Source organism: Cherax quadricarinatus, unplaced genomic scaffold (assembly GCF_038502225.1).
Source record: "Cherax quadricarinatus isolate ZL_2023a unplaced genomic scaffold, ASM3850222v1 Contig84, whole genome shotgun sequence".
In the NCBI taxonomy this organism is placed as follows: Eukaryota; Metazoa; Arthropoda; class Malacostraca; order Decapoda; family Parastacidae; genus Cherax; species Cherax quadricarinatus.
Genome location: NW_027195110.1, coordinates 105,232 through 127,569, shown reverse-complemented (window position 1 = coordinate 127,569; position 22,338 = coordinate 105,232). Strand labels below are relative to the sequence as shown.

The 22,338-nt window shown below is 43.5% G+C and overlaps 1 protein-coding gene across 1 annotated transcript in view; it reads left to right on the top strand.

Moving 5' to 3' along the window:
• The window catches only part of LOC128700925 (uncharacterized), a 254,943-nt gene that overhangs the window by 183,309 nt on the left and 49,296 nt on the right, over window positions 1-22,338 (top strand). Inside the window, exon 5 of the mRNA XM_053794400.2 lies at window positions 599-778. Coding sequence (XP_053650375.2) covers window positions 599-778 — 180 coding nt within the window. The remainder of the gene's footprint in view (window positions 1-598; window positions 779-22,338) is intronic.

The window sequence follows — 22,338 nt, the reverse complement described above, 5'->3', positions numbered from 1 at the left end:
GGTTCCTAAACCTGTATTCCCTGGAACGCAGGAGGGAGAGATACATGATTATATACACCTGGAAAATCCTAGAGGGACTAGTACTGAATTTGCACACGAAAATCACTCACTACGAAAGCAAAAGACTTGGCAGACGATGCACCATCCCCTCAATGAAAAGCAGGGGTGTCACTAGCACGTTAAGAGACCATACAATAAGTGTCAGGGGCCCGAGACTGTTCAACTGCCTTCCAGCACACATGAGGGGGATTACCAACGGACCCCTGGCAGTCTTCAAGCTGGCACTGGACAAGCACCTAAAGTCAGTTCCTGATCAGCCGTTCTGTGGCTCGTACGTTGGTTTGCTTGCAGCCAGCAGCAACAGCCTGGTTGATCAGGCTCTGATCCACCAGGAGGCCTGGTCACAGACCGGGCCGCGGGGGCGTTGACCCCCGGAACTCTCTCCAGGTAAACTCCAGTTGACAATCGTTGTGACACTGTACACAGGTGATAATGGTGGTGACACTGTACACAGGTGATAATGGTGGTGACATTGTACACAGGTGATAATGGTGGTGACACTGTACACAGGTGATAATGGTGGTGACATTGTCCACAGGTTGATGATCTTGGTGGTATGAGTGAGAGCATCAAGAGACTGTTGGAGGCTGGCCTGGTGTTGGGTGTCCTGCAAGATCAAGATGACCTCCGCTACTCCAGGATAACTTTACAAGATGATCAACTGTATCTCCACACTCTCCAGCATCAACCACCACCCACCCACACCCACACCATCCAGGTACTTTTTTACACTTCCACTCTTACTGTACCACCAATATTATCCAGGTATTTTTTTACACTACCACTCTTACTGTACCACCACACTATCCAGGTACTTTATTACACTACCACTCATACTGTACCACCACACTATCCAGGTACTTTATTACACTACCACTCATACTGTACCATGTTATAAATGACTATAATTCCTTTTAGAAACATCATATAATGATGATAATTATACCGGGATTTTGCCAGAAAGTTCAACTATTTTTTGGTAAGAATTACTCAATTCTCGTATTTTTCTTTTTTTTTTTTACTCTGCATGCTAGGAACCTTAGTGCCCCCTAGGGCACCTAAAATGAAGGGGCATAGCAAATAATGTAGCAGGCATAACACCAGGAGGCAGCTCAAACGAAAACTCGCACACACACGAGCTTTTAATAAACCAGCAATTGATAGAGCCTACATGATTGGAGATATGCTGGACCTCATCATCACTAACAATGATGATCTGTTTTGAAATGTCACCATTTCAAAAGCAATTTAAAAGAGGTCCAGACATGTGTGCGAGGAGCCCCAGACCGACAAAATATGATCAGTCACGAGGGAGCCCTCTCCAAATTCAACATCAGTAACAAAAACATAAGGATGGACCAAGTAAACCGAGTCCTAAGTGATATAAACTGGGAAGATAGCCTGAGCAACATGGATCCCAACCAATGTCTTGAAGAAATTAACTCTGTGGCACTTGAGGTATGTTCAAGGCATATTCCCTTAAGGAAAAAGAGTAGAAGTTGTAAATTAGAAAAAGAAAGGCACTCCCTATATGGGCGAAAGCAAAGAATAACAGAGCGGCTACAAGAGAGCAATATATCTGCAATACTTAGTGAGACACTGGTCAGAGAAATAGCAGACATCATAACTAAAGCTAAAGGATTCTTACAGGAGTCAAGAAACGCGAGAAGAACTAAAAACCATAAATGAAACTGTAACCCAAGGTATTTCTTTTCTTATGCCAAATCAAAGTTTAGAACAACATCCAGTATTGGGCCCCTACTTAAATGGGATGAGTCCTACACAGATGACAGTAAGGAAATGAGTTAGCTACTTAAGTCGCAGTATGACTTGGTTTTTAGCAAGCCACTAACCAGACTGAGAGTCGCAGACCTAAATTAATTTTTAATGAGAGAATTTACTAGACACACAGCTAGCTGATATTATCCTTATGCCAAATGACTTCGATAAGGCGATAAATGACATGCCCATGCACTCTGCCCCAGGCCCAGACTCATGGAACTCCGTGTTCATCAGGAATTGCAAGAAGCCCCTATCACATGCCTTTAAGATCTTGTGGAGAGGGAGCATGGACATAGGGGTCGTCGCACAGTTACTTAAAACAACAGACAGCCCCACTCCACAAAAGAGGCAGAAAGCAATAGCAAAGACCTACAGACTGATAGCACTAACTTCCCACATCATAAAACTCTTTGAAAGGGTTCTAAGAAGTAAGATCACCACCCATCTAGATACCCATCAGCTACACAACCCAGGCCAGCATGGGTTTAGATCAGGTCGCTCCTGTCTGTCCCAACTACTGGACCACTACGGCAAGGTCCTGCATGCTCTAAACAGATGAAATATGCAGAGATTTTCCAAAAGCCTTTGACAAGTGTGACCATGGTGCAATAGCGCACAAAATCCGTGATAAAGGAATAACAGGAAAAGTCGGTAGGTGGATCTAAAATTTCCAAACAAATAGAACACAAAGAATAGTAGTCAACAGAGTAAAGTCTGAGGCAGCTATGGTGAAAAGATCTGTTACACAAGGCACAGTACTCGCTCCCATCTTGTTTTTCGTCCTCATATCCGACATAGACAGGGATATAAGCCACAGTGCCATATCTTCCTTTGCAGATGACACAAAAATCTGCATGACAGTGTTCTCCATTGAAGACACTGCAAGATTCCAGGCGGGCATCAGCCAAATCTTTAAATGGGCTCGTAGAAAACAATATGAAGTTCAATAATGAGAAATTCCAATTACTCTCATATGGAAAACGTGAGGAAATTAAAATTCCATCAAAGTATAAAACAAATTCCAACCACACAATAGAGCGAAAAATTAATGTAAAAGACCTGGGTGTGATCATGACACAGAATCTCACCTTCAAGGACCATAACATTGTATCAATTGCATCTGCTAGAAAAATGAAAGGATGGATAATGAGAATTTTCAAAAACAGTGATGCCAAGCCCATGATGACACTCTTGAGGTTTCTTGTTCTATCTAGGCTGGAATATTGCTGCACACTAACAGCACCTTCCAAGGCAGGTGAAATTGCTAACCCCAAAAAATGTACAGAGAACTTTCATGGCACACAAATGCAATAAACCACCTCGATTACTGGGAACACTATAAGTTCCTAAACCTGTACTCCCTAGAATGCAGGAGGGAGAGATACATATGATTATATACACCTGGAAAATCCTAGAGGGGCTAATACCAAACTTCCACACAAAATTCACTCCCTACGAAAGCAAAAGACTGGGCAGACAGTGCAACATTCCCCCAATGAAAAGCAGTCATTGTCCTCATCGCTCTCGGGCCATGTGGACGGGCTGCGCAGTAGCTCCTGAATCAACTGGTTTTCTGCGCAGTTTTCCTGTTTTGGAGCAATCAACATGGCGGATCGACATGGTCGCCGGGTGAACACTGTATGTGTTGAATTGGTTCATGGCTCGCTTACAGGAACAACAATGCAGGTGTTACTGCCTACGATCATCGGTGAAGTTTATGGCATACCGAATGAAGAATTATATTGAGTGGCCATAAATGGTATTTTTTTTATATATATTTTATTTAAAATACAGTATACATTATACATGGAAGCAAACATATGTCACTAAACCAATCGACATGGAACAACAAATTAAAGTACAACATAAGTATACACAATCCAAAAAAGAAAAAGAAACGCTTCACACAAGTGTACCATCAACATATCCAGATAGTCTACACCAGCACACTTATACATCTTATGTCAAGTTTTATATACAAAACAATTCTTAAAGATAAAAGCCTCGCCACATACCATTAAAACCTATACATCCCCAGCAAAAGTACATTTATTAAGATACTACTTGCTCTAAGTAACAATTATGAAAACTTTGCCTCACATGCAAGGATGATATACTCTATTTCTCAACATGGGTGCAATCCACCCAATACTTCCTCATACACTGTATACCCTATAGCAGTATTAATACATGACATACACCACTACTTGAACTCATATACATACCTGCTCCAACAAAGTCAATCTAAAATTGTGTATTTACACAAAATCAATATACATTTTTATATTACCTTACAGAATACTCTTACATGCGACTTGAAACATTAAAATAGCAAAGGGAAACAAACAGCGTGTGCTTAAAATGTACACTACTACCCAGCACATACAATGTCACATGACATGTACTATATAACCTTAGCCAGGCCTCTGAAACATTATATGTTAGGCCTTATGTGCTAAAATAGAATCTCACTTAATATTAAATACTATGCCACGTTGCTCATTACAGCTATTTACACTTCCGAGCCTTCCGATATACAGATGTTGTGCCCTACAGTATGTTTCCTATGAGAAGGGAAACCCCGGACTTAGTATCACAGCATATTCTAAACAGTCATATGGCATACCTTAGTAACACCACGTAGTATGTGCTTTCTATAACATCTTTGAAGACACTCTCACAATACCAAACAGTCATTCTCGCGCACACAAATACTGTAAGATTCTACCCTTCCACTCACCTTAAATACACACAATGATGTAGTGCTCCAATACACTACGTACATGTACTATCCAAAACCTTCACAACATAAAGGAAACACATATGTGTAATACCACCACCCACACCACTCTCGCTACACAGGAAAAGCATAAATGTTTCAGGACAAATCCAACCACACTAAAATCCATCCACACATCCCCACTCAAGAAACTAGCTCGCCGTTACCCCTTACACTTAAATCCCGTAAATCCTTCAACTTAAAACTCCAGTATCCCTCAGTAAATGCTGTTTCCCACCTTCCCCCATAAAGATCCCTATTGCGACACTTAATTCTATAAATGGTGGCCGCTAACACCTTTATTCTTTCATCCACACCCACCTCCCTCACACCCACCTCCCTCACACCCACCTCCTTCACACCCACCTCCCTCACACCCACCTCCTTCACACCCACCTCCCTCATGACCCAAGACGTATAAATAAAATCAGTGACCACATACGCAACTGCATTCACCACCATCTGACTCATCCCACCTATATCTAAGCTTAACACCCTTAACACCTGTAACCCTTCCCCACCCACTAACCTAACTACCCTACCTAACCATACCCTCACAGCTTCTAAACATTTGCAAAAATACACGGCATGAAAAATGGTCTCCAAACATCCACACGCTTTGCACTCCCCACCCTCCCTTAGTCTCCTGTTAAATAACACAACACCAGACGGCAAGATTTCATGTAAAAACCTAAACATTACCTCCCTTACACCTGGTTTAACACGCAATTGCCGTAAACATTTCCAGATATTCCCCCACGCATTGGGTATGCCCCCTCAACTGCCGCCACCACAGACCCACCACCCACTCTCTCAAGAACCTTCAATTTGAGGTGAGCCGGATCCCTCACCGTCATTAAAACCCGCAACATTGCCTCACCAATCATTAAATCCCTACCCCCCACCATCGTTGCATATCCATACGCAGTCTTTCTAGCCCCCCTCTCCTCCCCCCCTCCCTCAAATAGCCACGTTTTAGATACACACTCATCATACGCTTTTCTAAAGGTATAAGCCCCAGCCCCCCCTGGCTAGCGGGAAGCATCACCACCCCTCTACTTAGCCGGTCACAACCTGATCCCCATATAAATCTGAAAATCACATGTTGCAACCGTTGCACCTCTTGCCGCCTCAATGGGTATATTGCTACCATGTGCCATAGCTTGCTATACAACAGGACGCTCATCACAATAACCCTCTGATGCAATGTTAGCTGCGCTGTCCTCAAACCGCCCAATCTTTTCAGAGCCCCATCCGTGGTGCGCATCGAATTTGCCTCTTGCGTGACCTTATCATTCCTAATGTACACTATCCCACAAATCAATAGCTGATCCACCACACTCCACCCGCCCTCTACAGTCCCACCTTTATTTATGCTATTGCCTAGGTCCATATACTTAGACTTTGCTTTATAGTAATCTGTTTACATTAATGTTTTATCACTGATTTCATCATTGCTTAGTTAATCTTAAGTTAATTTTAAGCCAGCCCGTAATGCTATGCATAGTATAAGTGGCTTTGGCATGCTGCTCTTATCTGTATTTTTTTGTACCTCTGTATGTGTGCTCAAATTGTTAATAAATAAATAAATAAATAAATTAATTTCCATCCCAGTAGCCTCGCCAAACACATCTACCACCTTTCCTACCTTGTGTAAATCCCTCTCATCCCTCACCAAAACAGTCGTGTCATCCATATAACCAACAATACCCGCCCCTCCCTCTCGTTCAGTACTAACTCCTCCCCTTGCGATACTCCACCTAACTGCCCTATAAAAGGGATCCTGGAGGCATGCAAACAATATTTGCGACAGAGGGCATCCCTGTCGCAAACCCCTTCCCATCTGAATGTTAACACCTAGCCTTCCATTAACCTGTACTCTCATAGATGCTCCTTGATACAATGTTTTCTCCTAAGATATAATTTCCCTCCCGAATCCCTGCCAACGCATGAACCTCCATAATGCATCCCTCTCTACGCTATTGTAAGCCGCTCTCCAATCCAATGCCAAAACACCCCCACCTCCCAACTCCCCCCTCTGCTCTATAAAACTTCTAATAACTCCATGCTCTTCATACATTGACCTACCCGGTACCCCATATTGTTCTCTGTCAATTACTTTACCTATCACCTGTTTGATTCTATTCCCTAATATCCTTGCAAATAACTGATAATCGCCACACATAAGCGATAATGCTCGGCAATCCTCTACCGTAGTCTGTCCACCTTTCGGAACTAATACCATGACAGCAGTCCTTTGCTGCTCACCCATTTCGCCATCATCCTTCATTACATTGAATAACCTAACTAAAAACATTCTCAATACTTCCCAATTCCTAATGTAAAAATCATTAGGCAACCCATCTACACCCGGCGCCTTTCCTAAACTTGCACCAGACAAAGCATGCGAAATCTCACTTTCCGTGATCGGCCCTTCTAATGTTACCCTATCTGTACCATCAATCTCACATTGCACAAAGCCTCCCATTTCCTTTAAAGCTGCATCTCAAATACCTACGTTTTGTGTATATGACCTAAACCATGCATCTAGATATCCACTCATACCCTCAGTCATCACTTATACCTGCCCCTCCCTATACCCTTCCATCCCCACATGAACAGTTAATCCCATCATCTCCATCGCCACTCTTCTCTTACGCTGTTGCCTCAACATGCATGCCAAAGGCCTGTCACCCCATAACACCTCTTCCAGCCCACCCAAAACTCACACGCCATCAACTCTTTCATTTTGCAAATCCCTAATACGCTCCACTGGATAACTAGCACTCCCACGCTTGTAGCAAGCTCTCAACTGCCCTTCAAGATAAGATTGGTACCCATACTTCAACCTGGTATATTCCCTCCCACTACGATTATAAAATTCCCTAATACGAGATTTCGCCACAGAGTCCCGCCAACTAACCAGATCACTATTCCCAGGTGCCTCTGCCACCAACTCCTCCCACAATTGAACAAATGACTGGTGAAGCTCTTCTTCCTGCAACAACTTTACATTCAACTTCCAATACCCCTTACACCTTCTTGGCAACCCTTCCCAACCTATATCCACCAAAACACCCCTGTGATCAGAAAATACCACACCATTACCCTCACACTACGTGTTACTACTCTCCTGGGCACGTACAATCGATCGAGCCTAGCCGCATACCCACACTTAATAAATGTGTGCTCCACCACCCCGCCTCCCCCAACATCGATCAATCCTACCCCGGATAACAATTCTCCCAATATTCTCAAACAATGCCCTGCCCCCCTCAGTTCAACATCCTTACTCTTTATCACACAGTTCCAACACAGCGACCCCCGGAAATCCACGCAAATAATATACCAGAACAGGAGGCCTGGACACAGACCGGGCCACAGGGGCGTTGACCCCCGGAACTCTCTCCAGGTAAACTCCAGGAACGTCCCTCACGAATTTATTCTTTACCCATACATCTCCCTCTGCCGGGCCATACACACACACCAACATCATCTGTACCTGACCCCATAACCCATCTACATGAATCACCCTCCCCTAACCCCCTCACAATGCCTGACAACCAACGGGCTAGTTTCTTTCATGAAAATGGCCACACCTCCTTTCAATTTGACTGCATGCTCAACATACACATTATATCCATCCACCTTCAACTCATAACCCGGTCTATAATTGTGCTCCTGCAAGAACACTACGTCAACACCATGATGCACCAAATATTCCCTAAACCACTCTCACTTTCTCTGTGTCCTCAAGCCATTGATGTTCAATGTCAGGCATTTAAAACTGACAAAGGGGGTTTCCCTCTTGACACTACCGACTTATCACCTGATCGTTCCGTTGCACCCTTTTCCCTCTCCCCCTTTCTGGGCACACTTACTCAACCCCTTCCCCTGAGTGCCACTTGAGCCTCTTTGCATGGCATCCGCCCATGCTTTCTTCCCAGGCCGTTGTGCGGGCGTAAGCACGTCGTCTGAATCAGAAAGCACTTTCGCATCATACCCTCGACCTGCATCAAGTCATCCAGCATAGTGCCATGATGAACCTCCACCTCCACAGTTCTCACCAACAGGGCATCCTTATCACACACTTCAGGCCGAGCTGGCATCACCAAGCCCTCCTCAACCGCAGACCCAAGATCCAGGTCTGTACCAACATCCTGGCAAGGACACTCATTGCCCAAAATGTTCCCAAACGTCGACACTATCGACGTTTCTGCATTGCTGCCATTCAGTTCCACGATGACTTCATCCAGCACTTGTACAACGTCCAAGGAAGTGATGTCCCCCCACGTAGCCCCTGCTGTCTCCTTTTCTTCGGCCCTCTCACCCTCCTCAATCCATGTCAAACTCTGCTGAGGCAGTGTTGAATACAGCTGATCTTGATCCTCTCTTCTTTCCTCCACATCACGTCGTTGCTGCTGGTCCTTATCACCATGTCATCTATCACATTGCACAGCCAGGTGATCATACGATCCGCACAAATGACAAGTGCATCGCTGCCCAGTGTATGTCACAAATACCCGAGTTCTGAAATCTTCCATCACCATGTACGATGGAATAGGATGTCTGAGCATCATCTTGACAGAGTACATACCCTCAGGTATCCCCATATACAGGCTGGCTGACCACCTTCCTGCAGTGACCATATGTATTGTGCTGTATTTACACATAGCGAACCAGATGTCAGATGCATCCGCCTCGAACGGCACATTCCTGATCTTAACCCATGTGTAATAGCTTGATACATCATGCAGTCTCACCGTCACAGCATGATTAACTGGTATGGCCACTTCCTGAAACTTATTCACCACTTTCTCATACACATTCGCCGAGCTGAATTTTACAAAAATCCTCTTCGTACCGTTCAGTGCAAGTCCACAAATCTCCTCATTGGCTATTCCGTAGGTATCTTTGATTATTGCAAGCAGAAGTAACTCCATTGATGGCCCCGTTACAGCTCCACTGGTTAATTCAATGCAGAAAGTATTGATACGACGCAGGCTAGCCTACGCCATGTTGTGAAAATAATACTGCCACCAGACAACTAAAGGGGGCAGCAGCAGCACACGTCCTGTCCACTCAAGGGTTGAGAGACGAATTATAAATTGTATTACAAGGATATTCATCAAATTTAAAGAGGCAGGCTTCTACTCTAGCATTGTCAACAAATATCAAGAGAAACGGCTGGCTGTGAACACTATGGTGGAAGTATGCCTACATGATGTGTCAAGTTACATAACGTGGGTGAAGGTCAGAAATGTTTCATTTGAGGCAACCGAGCATGATGTGGTGGCAGTGTTCAGTAATTATGGAAAAATTCACTCAACTGAGTTGGGGTGTGGAAAATGGACCTTATGAGGGGCTGCCTGAGTGGTCATTTGCGCTGAAAATGACTTTGAGGCAGTCAATTCCATTGTATGTCCTCCTGAATGTTTTCAGGACTCAGGTCTATGTGTACGACTCAGGACAGTGGAAGACTTACAGATTATGTGGGTCTTTTGAACATATGGCTGCTCAATGCCATAAGAAAGCAGGAAGGAGGGATCAGTTGCCATTGCTCCTACATCAGCAGCATGGTGTGGATGCGACGGAGACAGGAGTACAACCAAAGAAAACACCTTGCCGTTGGAGTGAAGAAGTTGATAGGGCAGAGGTAGAAATGGACGGATGCGTAACATTACCAGTTGACACAGGGATGGCAACATCGACGACGAGAATGAGTGATGACGAGTGTGCAGCCAACAAGATGACTTGCTGGAGGAGGTTCCAAGCTCCTTTCTACATGAAGTTGAGGGTAGTCTGGAGGATGCAAAGCGTAACCATGTGCCGGTAACGTCGCATAAAGATCTGGTGATTGGGGATACTTTGTGCACTAATGGTAATGTGCACACAGTCGTGGCAGAAGTCCATAGGGAAGAAAAGAAAGATGAAGAGGTGTGTGGGGAAAGAAGTTCCCATAAGAGAACAGCAGGAACGTCGGAGATGAACAATGTTCTCACTCCAGGTCAAAGATCAGGAGTAAAATCTTGGAAAAAGGAAGTAAGCCACATGGGGGGTGAGGGGAAGGGTAATGAAAGGATGAACAGTGGAGTTCGACCGCGAGGCAGCCAGGTGTGCCACAGGCAGTGTGTACTCAGTTCCTCAAGCTTCAACATCCGTACACACGAGGGCCTGGGATCTTCAATCAACTTGGCGTCCACCAGGACGCTGACATGTCCCTAGGGCAGCTCTCCGTCGGGCTGCTAACAGAGTCACTGGCTTCTTGGGCCTCTTGGGGAGGGTCGATGGTGCTCGTGCAAGCAGCAGATCCCTGGGCAACTTGCTGCTGTTTGCAATGGCTGTCTACCGAGGAGAGACAGGCACCTAGCAACATCTGTTGTTGGGGCAATGGATGAATTCCCTACTATGTTTGTTAACTGCTCATTACTCTGTAATTTGTCTATGATTGTAATCATGTCATAATGTGTTTATCATTCATTACCTTTGAAACTTGTCATGATTGTGACCAGCTCTACCTGGAGCTCATTACCTTTGTAAATTCTCATGATTAATGTGTTTATGATTCATTACCTTTGCAATTATTCATGAGTGTGACCAGCTCAACCTGGAGCTCATTACCTTTGTAACTTGGTCATGATTATGACCAGATCTAGTTCATTACCTTTGTAACTTGCTCAGCTATCAAAACTTTGGAGTCCAGTCCCTGGACCAATTATGTACCTCTGTAATCTTTTGACTACTAGGGAAAAAGGGGGGATAGGGGGTAAACAAGCAAGCTGTCAAAAAAGAATCTATTCAGCAGGACAGTATAGTAGGACATGTACCAAGGCGGAAGGGTAAACCACCGATTTTAAAATAATTCATGGTAGTCACTGTTAATGTAAACGGATTGAGGAATGAAGTGAAACGTGTTTGGATGGAATGGTTCTTATGGAGGTATAATGTGGATGTCTGTTTTATACAAGAGCATAATTATAAGGTTGGCAGTGCATTGGCACTAAAAGGTTATAAATTGTATGTAAGTGATCTGTTAGGTTAAAAGGTGGAGTGGCTGTGGCTGTGAAGGAAAACGGTCCCTCGCATATTATAAAGTGGGAAGAAGGGGGGGGAGGGTGGTGAGGGTGGATGGTGAGTGGGGAGAATCTAGGGTATGTTTTATAGGGGGTTACATGCCAGCGGAGAACACAATCAAAGTAAAAGAGGATTTTGTAAGAGACATCTTGATGTATCATTTAAGGGGTTTACCTCTAGTTACTGTAATTGGTGGGGATTGGAACTGTGTAATAAGGGGGGGACGTGGAGCCAAGGGGGGGCGGGATGTGTGTTAGGTGTGTTACGCAATGTTTTGCAGGATGTGGGGGTTAGGGATGTGGAGGGGAGGGGGCTTGGCGAATAGAGTTTAATTTTGTTAGACGAGGTTATTCAGCGCGGTTAGATAGGATTTATGCATCGGAGGTAGTTAGTGTGAGAGAGGTAAAAACATTGGATGTGGGGTTTTCCGATCATAGGGCAATTTTGGCAGAGCTGGATTGGGAGGGTGTGGTAAAGATACATTCAGGTTTCTGGAAGTTAAATGCGAGGCTAGTGAGGAGTGAGGTGGTGAGTACGGAGTTTGGTGAATGGTGGAAACATTTGCGGAGAGCAAGGGATGGGACAAAGAGTATCTTGGAATGGTGGGAAAATAGGGCTGAACCTGGTATAGCGGGTTTTTATAAATGTAAGGGAAGGGAGGAGGCGAGGGGGAGGTATAGTTTACAGAATTATTTGGAACAGCAGCTCAATGAGTTTTATGAAAGAGGGGAGGGAAAGCAGTTCGAAGGCATATTATTGATCAGAGATAGGTTAAAGAAAATACATAATGAAAGATTTGATGAAATAAGGGCAAGGGCGGGGATGGACGCAGTACTATGGGGAGATAAACCTTCAAGAAGTGTGTTGAGAAGTTTTCGAATCAGGCAACAGGAGTCCACTATTTTACATATAGAGGTTAGTGAAGATTTGGAAGGATATAATAAGGGGCAAAGGCTAATGACAACTTACGGAATAAGTAATTATGCTGATTATTGGTTTAAAAAGAAATGGGCGAAGGGTAACACTCGGATAGGTAGCGAGGAAAGGGAGGGGGTGTAAGCCATGGGGAAATGTGGGGAGGAAGTAGTTGGGATGGATGGTGTAATTGGTATGGATGAAGTGAAAGAGGCGGTGTTCAATTTAAGTATGGGGAAAGCGCCTGGAATAGATGGGCTTTCCAATGATTTTTATAGACTTCAATGGGATCACATAAAGTATTGTCTGGTTCAGGTAATGAATTGTATACTCACGGAAGGAAAGTTAGGAAGGACACAGAGGATGGTGTGGTCGTATTAGTCAAGAAAAAGAAGGAGGGGAGAACACTGAGCACATACAGGGCCATATCTTTAATGTGTACAGACTAAAGGCTTTTGCGAAGATACTAGGGAATGGGATGAAGCGGGTGATAGGTGGTATTGTGCATAAGGGTCAGATGGGGATTCCGGGTCGTAGCATGAGGGATGGACATAGTTGAATAAAGGAATTTTTAAAGAGTTGTAAGGGGGGAGGTATTTTGGGTAATGATTGGGAGAATGCTTATGACGGTGTGAATAGGGAGTTCCTGGTAGCTAGTTTAAGACGTCTGGGTTTTGGTGAGGGAATTGTAAAGTGGGTTGAGATACTGTATGCAGGAGCAGTGATACAGGTGCAAATTAATGGTAGGTTGGGTAGTATGTTGGAAATGGAGAGGGGTCTGAGACAAGGGTGTCCAATGTCTCAAATTCTGTTCGCATGTATGCAACACCCATTTTATGAAATGGTTGAAGAAACAACAAGTTTACAAGGGGAGGAGCTTACAGAGGTTGTAGGATATGTGGACAATACAACAGTACTGATCGATGGTGTAGAAGGATTACGAAAGGTTGGGAGGGTAATGAAGATTTTTGGGGAGGCATCAGGTATGAGAGTCAACAAAGCTAAATCGAGATTATTAGAGATAGGGGATTGGGTGGGGAGTAGAATGGGGTTGGAGTTCGGATGAGAAGTGGTGGAACAGTTCAAAATTTGTGGAATTCTCTATATGGCTGATGAGCAGGAGGCGCGACATGTGAACTCGGAATTTGTGGGAGAGAAAGTTGTGCACAGGATTCAGAACCTAAGAGCGAGGGATGTTACTTTAATGCAAAGGGCAATAATAATAAATTCATTGGTATATAGTAAAGTGTGGAATATTGCTGTGGTGTATCTTTTACGAGGGCAGGAGATACAAGAGATACAGAGAAGGGTGCTCCGTTATGTTTGGGGTTTTGGAAGGGCATGGCTAAGTAAAGAGGTGGTAATGACGAATGTACGCAGAGGGGGAGTGGGACCGAGGGTAAATGCCATGTGTCGTAACTGTTCCTGGTGGAGAGTGAGGGAACGGGATTTACGGGACCACAGTAATAGAGTGGTAAAAGTGTGATAAGAGAAGGACCGGGTGACTGACGCGTCACAATGGACTGCGTCCTGGGGAAAATTACCCTTGGATTAATCATCACTCATCGGTCTCCGATCTTAATGGAGTGACCTCTAGTTTGTATAATAGTTATGAGACGTTAAATCGTCTTGTGAATTGTAATGTAATTAATGATAATAACGCTAAGTTAAGAGAATATGTGAAGTGAAATCAGTCGTTTGCTCCGAGTGAACACGCTAGACCTCGTTGTTAACGAGACGAGGAAAGGGAAACTCCTTGAGTCACGACGTCTAAAGCAGGACAAACCAGCGGATACCTCGTCCTGCTGGAATGAGAATCGTGTCGGTGTAGCAGGACATCGAAAATGAGATGGTGAATCAAGAAATGAGGAATATCAATCACCCACAGTTAAGTAACCCTTCTAGTTATAGCAACCTTAGACTGGCCAGTAGTGGTATGTTATAATTAGATAGGTTACGAGTGATCCAGCTACGTCAAGTGACCACCAGAGAACATCTGGTAAGTAGTGGGATTATGTACAAATGTTTTTCCTTGATGGATGTATCCATGTGTATCCTACCCCCCCCTTCATTCAGCTAAACTAATATAATCTATACAGTCCACAATTAATTAGTAGCACCGTACTTGTGGGTGCTATCCAATCTATACTGGTCTCGGATAGATATGGATAAGATAGTGAGGTCGAGGGGACCACCTGCCGCGACCAGAGGTGGTTAAGTTTTCTCACATGTCTACACGGGGTGACTACGGTAAACATATAGTTAAGCACCCTAGGAAATTTTCCATATCTAGGCGCTGGTCCTTCGTGAACTGGATGCAATCAGTGAAAAAATTAATTGAATTAATTACTTAATAATTAAGTGACTGATTGAAGGAAGTCGGTGTAGGGTGCACAAGTTTAATCGATCGTGTGATGGATGATAATTAGCCCAATAAATTGCTAGCACATGGGTGGCTAGGATTTATACAAGAGTAAAGTGCAAGAATTACTCTTATAAGGCGTCTACTTAAGTAGTATAATGGGTGATTATTAATTCCCTAACCATGGCTGGGTCTGAGGAAGTTAGTGCGACTGGCAAGTCCATGGATGCCAAAGCAAAGAAAGCGTCACTACAAGCTCGGAAGGGTCATGTTACTAAATCATACAAGAAGTGTATGGAGTTAATGAAACAAGAAACGGTAAACCCTGATGAATTAAAGCTACACCTAGATGCCTTAGGAAATAGACATGAGTCATATAGATTGTGGTTTAAAGACTATGAAAAAGAGCTGCTAGAGAATTGTGCAGATGATGCTGAAAGGGAGCGACTGCTGGATCAACATTATGAAGTGGAGGACAACATTGTGTCCTGCAAAACTAAGGATTTGGAGAAGGTAAAGGGTGTAAACAATGTTGTTGGTCAACCTAGTAAGGAAAGTCAGAGGCATCTACCAAAACTCCCAGAATTATGTATGCCTGTGTTTAATCCGGGAGAACACTGGGAGGAGTTTTGGTCTATCTTTAAAGCAGTCGTACATGATAGGAGTGATCTTGCAAGTGTTACCAAATTATGCTATTTAAAGGGACAAGTAAGGGGAGATGCGCATGTTCTCATACAAGCATTCCCAAATGTAGATGACTCCTATAGTGAGGCAGTGGACTTGTTGGAGGTCACTTACGGTAACTTGGAGCAAAGTAGGCTGGACCTAGTAGATAATTTGGCTAATTTGAAGACTCCAGATCACAACCGCAGCAGTTTACAGCAATTTAGGATCAAACTAGAAAGCACTCTTAAGACCTTGAGTAATAAATATGATCTGGAGGGAGCAGAGTGGTTGTTGAGTGCCTTGATTCAGAATAAATTGAACCACAAGACCATAGAGTGGTTATCTAACCGATATCACAAGGGTTACTTCAGGTTGGAAGAAATAAGAGTGGGACTGCAAGAGCTAATTGTCCAACTACAGACCAGCCAACCCATTACCTCTAGGAATACCACGTCTACAGACCCCAGTGCACCTGCCAAGTTCCACAAAGGGAAACCTTATCCTAATATCAATAATCCTAAACCACCTACTACACGGGGTTACGTAGGCACGTATCAAGTGACAGGTGCCAGTTATAGTGGTTCTCCACCTCCAAGTAAGAGGAGGAAGTACCACAATAAGGGTAGCCCAGTTGATAAGAGGTCAGGCAAGGACAGGAGAGATTGTATCTTCTGCAACGGCACTCATTTCTCTAAGAACTGTAATGCCTATAATTCATGGGATGTTAAAGTGGAAAGATTGGAAGAGCTTGCTAGATGTATCAGGTGTCTAGGAAATCATAATGTAAGGGATTGCCGTGCTAACTTGCACTATTGTTATCAGTGTAACAAGGGAAGACACCACATAGCTATGTGTAAGGGCAGATCTAATCGTAATGATGGTAACAATAGTACTGATAGTGATAATAACCCAGACACAACAGTAGCCCACGTAAAGATTGCAGCTAACGTCGGTAATGATGGCCTAGCTGAGGTAGCTTTGCCTGTGTTGGATGTGGTGATTAATGATAAACGGCGTAAATCCAAAACTGTAACAGCATTACTGGATCAGGGATCACAACGTACCTTCATAAAACGTAACTGCCTTAATGGGATGAAGGTACAAATGGGAGATCCTGCTATACTCAAGCTATCTGGCTTTCTCTCGAATAAGAAGGCCCAGTCATACGACACTGTTTATGTAACTGTCCGGCTGGGCAATGAGAGAAAACGTATTAATGCCGTAATTGTGGATAGGCTCCCAGAGAAAATATCTACAATAGGGCTTGGTAACGCTACTGAAAGGCTTTCGAGCAAGGTAGATTTGGCACCTTCCGGTATAAATAATGATGCGGTGGGGCCAATAGATATTTTGATAGGTAGTGACCATTATGCCACCTTTGTAAAGGGTATGACAAAGAAATGCGGAGTCACCCTTCTAAGGACCGCCGGAGGTCACGTGATGTATGGCAGGCTTCCTCGTACCGAAAATGAATGACTGGAGGAATCCATAAATACAGTTACGGTGTGTCTTACTCATGAAGTATCACCCCAGTATAAATATACTTCAATAGAGGATGAAGTTGAACCTGTGTATAAATTATGGGAATTGGACAGCATAGGGATCAATGTAAATGAAGAAAGTCCAGATGATTCCTTTACTCAAGAACAATACCAGAAGGATGTTAAATTTGAATCTGGACAATACTGGGTGAGACTTCCGTGGAAGCTGAACCATCCAGACCTACCAACTAATTACCGGATGGCGTATGGACAATTAAAGGCTCAGCTCCACGAATTGAGCAAGACACCAGAACTGTTGACTGCTTACGATGATATAATTAATGAGCAGTTAAATAATAAATTCATAGAGGAGGTACCTCCCGAGCAAACCCAGATTTATGGTCACTATTTGCCACACCACGGAGTGAAGAAAGATTCTAAGACCACTCCTCTGAGGATTGTGTTTAATTGTAGCGCCAGGAGTAATAAAAGTGTACCTAGTTTGAATGACTGTTTGATGACAGGTCCGTCGTTGACGGAAAAACTGGGAGACATACTATTAAACTTCAGGGTTAAGAATTATGCCTTTACGGCAGACATAAGTAAAGCTTTCCTGAGAGTGGGTCTGCAGGAGGCTGACCGGGATTGCACTAGGTTCTTATGGCCCGAGAATCCTAGTGACCCACTTAGTCCCCTGAAGACTTTTCGCTTCAGGAGTGTATTGTTTGGTGCTACCTCCAGTCCGTTCCTACTACAGGCAACGATAAATGCACACCTTAAGCGTACGGGTGGTCCACTGAGTGGAGTAATGGGTAAACAATTTTATGTGGACAATTTCCTGGGGGTGACGTCTACTGAAGAGGAACTAATGAGCATATACGCAGGGGCTAATGAAATAATGCAAGGTGCAAATATGCCCCTGAGGGAATGGAACAGTAATTCGTCCAGTTTAAGAGTTCAAATAAATAAAGACAACCCTGGAGTTGAAGTGTCCAAATATAGTAATGTGCTGGGACTGACTTGGGACACAGAGGGAGACTTGTTATCGTTAAAGTCTAATGACTACAACATGCCCAATAAATTAACCAAGAGAGTCTTGCTTGCAGAAGTTTCAAAATGCTTCGATCCACTAGGCTTAGTGTCCCCACTTACCATAAGAGGAAAATTGTTGATACAAGAAGCATGGAAGCTTAAGTGTGCTTGGGATGAAACCCTACCTGAGGAATTTGTTGAAAGGTGGGAAGAACTAATGGGGGAATATGTAAAATTACCAATGTTGAAGTTCCCCCGTAATGTGGCCAGTCAAGAGGGAGAGAATGTACTCCACATTTTTTGCGATGCTTCGAAATTAGCCTATGGAGCAGTCGCTTACCTTCAATGTAATAGTGCTATTTCTCTTGTTATGTCTAAGGCTAAGGTGGCTCCAATCAAATCACGCACCTTACCTCAGTTGGAATTAACGGCCATTTATGTAGGTGTCAAATTAGCCAATTATATAAGAAATAAATTGCGAGAGATAAATATTAGCGACACCGTAATTTGGTCTGATAACGAGGTATCCTTACAATGGATTCGTAATGGTAACAGTAAGATTGTGTATGTACAAAACAGAGTCGCTGAAATCCATCAAATGCAGGAGAAACATAACAGTTTGGGTCAGCATATGTTAACCTTTAATCACATTCCTGGTGACGAGAACCCAGCTGACTTCTTGTCTCGAGGCTTGACTTATGGAAAATTTGTGAGTGCTTTATCGTGGTTTAAAGGGCCAAGTTGGCTGGTGGACAAAATTAACTGGCCGGTGCAAAAGGCACATATTGCTCCTGTCGAAATTACGGTGAGCACCGCTCCGGTCAGTAGTCCCTCCTTAGCCATTGATATGAACAGGTATTCTTCCTTACCTAAGCTGATTAGTGTGACCAGGTTAGTGTTTAAATTTATAAGTAAGATGAATATCTCACATAATTTTCCCCATCCCCCGAAATACTGGCTACAGAGGGTACAAGAAGAAACCTACAGGGATGAGATTAAATTCATGATGGACGGAAAATTTGTGAAAGGCTCAATAATAGAAAAGCTGGGGCTGTATTTAGAGGATGATGTAATTAGGTGCAGAGGCAGGTTACAAAATGCTGAATTGGGGGAATATGCTAAGCACCCTATCTTGCTGCCCAAAACTCATCACCTGACAACCTTGATTGTCTTTAATGCCCATAATAACGTGATGCACGGTGGGGTACAGGATACCTTAAACTGTATTCGGGAAACCTTCTGGATTCCACAAGGACGGCAAAGTGTAAAGGGCGTTATCAAGTCGTGTGTAATATGTCGCCGGGTGGATGCCAGAACCTACATGTACCCAGGTCCTCCACCATTGCCCAAGGAACGCGTGCAGTTGGTAAAACCATTTGATGTGACCGGAGTGGACTATAGTGGGCCAATCATTTTGACAGATACTTCAGATGGTGTCCCCTTGAAGGTGTATGTATGTCTATTTACTTGTACAGCTACTAGGGCTGTTCATCTAGAAGTGGCTCAGGACTTGTCTGCAGAACAGTTCATACAGCTGTTCCGGAAATTTGCAGCTAGACGATCCTGCCCAAGATTGATGATCTCAGATAATGCCACCAATTTTGTAGCGGGTGCTCAACATTTGATGAAATTAAATAAGAGTGATGATGTACAGTCTTTGTTGACCCAGCGAGGGTGTGTCTGGAAATTTATTACTCCCAGAGCCCCCTGGCAGGGAGGACTGTACGAAAGAATGATAGGTACAGTGAAAAGATGTCTTCGTAAGGTGCTACACAGGAAGAGAATTGATTTGGAGGAGTTCCGGGCAGTGTTGGTGGAGGCAGAGAATCGAGTGAACAATCGCCCTCTGTCATACATGAGCGACACTCCTGACGCGGAGATACTGACTCCCTCTCACCTAATATGTGGACAAAGGTTAGAAGCTGCGCCTATCTATAGAGATAATCCCGAGGGAAGTGATGAGGATTACAATAACGTGACGGTGTTGAGTGACAAGTTCAAAATGTTAAATAAGGTAATTATTCATTGGTCTGATGTGTGGCGTAAAGAATATCTTCTTACACTACGTGAACACTTTTATGGTGCGCCAGAGGCAGTAAACCGACAGAACATTCAACCAGGTGACATTGTGTTAATTGATACTGAACAACATCGAACACTGTGGCCTCTGGGCAAGGTAGTTACATTATACCCAGATGCACAAGGTGTTGTCAGAAACGTCAAAGTGTTGTGTCGTGGTCAGGAAAGTTTGCGTACCATTAATAAATTAATTCCCTTAGAATTAAATGACGTTCAATCCAGTGCAGATGGAAACCTAAGGGAAAGTGACACGAGTGATATTGAAGACACTGACCGGGTAATGCAAGAAGAAACTGTAGTAAGACCCACTAGGAAAACAGCAGCGCAATCTAGAGAGGGCTGGAACCGTCTCCGGGAGGAAGACGCAATTTAAGTCGTCTAACAACGACTTCCGCCCGGCCGCAGTGTGGAAAATTTTTAATTTTCCGAAACTATAGCGCCTAATAGGTGTTTTTTGTGCCGATATGAGTCAAAATGTATTTGAAAATAGAGTAGAACCAAGAGTTCCCTTGGCGCATGCGCGGATGTGCGGGGGAGGCGGGCGCGTATTGTTTTTGAATGGTCGTGAGGAAGCTGGGAAAACATGGAACCACGAAATTGACGTTCACGGTGGCCTAAGGATTAATATAGGCCTCATTTCATAATAAGAAGTGTCGTAACTGTTCCTGGTGGAGAGTGAGGGAACGGGATTTACGGGACCACAGTAATAGAGTGGTAAAAGTGTGATAAGAGAAGGACCGGGTGACTGACGCATCACAATGGACTGCGTCCTGGGGAAAATTACCCTTGGATTAATCATCACTCATCGGTCTCCGATCTTAATGGAGTGACCTCTAGTTTGTATAATAGTTATGAGACGTTAAATCGTCTTGTGAATTGTAATGTAATTAATGATAATAACGCTAAGTTAAGAGAATATGTGAAGTGAAATCAGTCGTTTGCTCCGAGTGAACACGCTAGACCTCGTTGTTAACGAGACGAGGAAAGGGAAACTCCTTGAGTCACGACGTCTAAAGCAGGACAAACCAGCGGATACCTCGTCCTGCTGGAATGAGAATCGTGTCGGTGTAGCAGGACATCGAAAATGAGATGGTGAATCAAGAAATGAGGAATATCAATCACCCACAGTTAAGTAACCCTTCTAGTTATAGCAACCTTAGACTGGCCAGTAGTGGTATGTTATAATTAGATAGGTTACGAGTGATCCAGCTATGTCAAGTGACCACCAGAGAACATCTGGTAAGTAGTGGGATTATGTACAAATGTTTTTCCTTGATGGATGTATCCATGTGTATCCTACCCCCCCCCCTTCATTCAGCTAAACTAATATAATCTATACAGTCCACAATTAATTAGTAGCACCGTACTTGTGGGTGCTATCCAATCTATACTGGTCTCGGATAGATATGGATAAGATAGTGAGGTCGAGGGGACCACCTGCCGCGACCAGAGGTGGTTAAGTTTTCTCACATGTCTACACGGGGTGACTACGGTAAACATATAGTTAAGCACCCTAGGAAATTTTCCATACATGGTGTGGGTGGCAGTGTTGGAAGATAATTATACTTTGAGCTTTTGACAGTCCAAGTATGTTTATAAATATTGCAAAATATGTGATAAAACATATATAATATTGAGGGGGTCATCAGGTTCGATGGCTTTTATCATTAGTTTTGTAGGATATTAATAATATGTTCAGTTATTTATTGTATATTATGTAAAAATAGTCCTTACACAAGTATGGACTAAGTTATTAACTTACATGGCAATTGTCAGTGAGTTTTATTCTGATGGATGGGAAATTGTACACGAAATAATTTAATGTTTTTTCTTCATATCTGTATGCTTTAGGGTTTTTAGAATCTTTTTGTTCGCATATAAAGTTACTATTTTAATTGTAATAATGTATTTGTTTTAATAAAAATATAAAAAAAATGAAAAGCAGTGGTGCCACTAGCACGATAAGAGATAACACAATAAGTGTCAAGGGCCCAAGATTATACAGCTGCTTCCTAGCATATATCAGGGGATTACTAATAGACATTTGGCCATTTTTAAGCAGATGCTGGACAGGCACCTAAAGTCAGTACTTGACCAGCCAGGTTGTG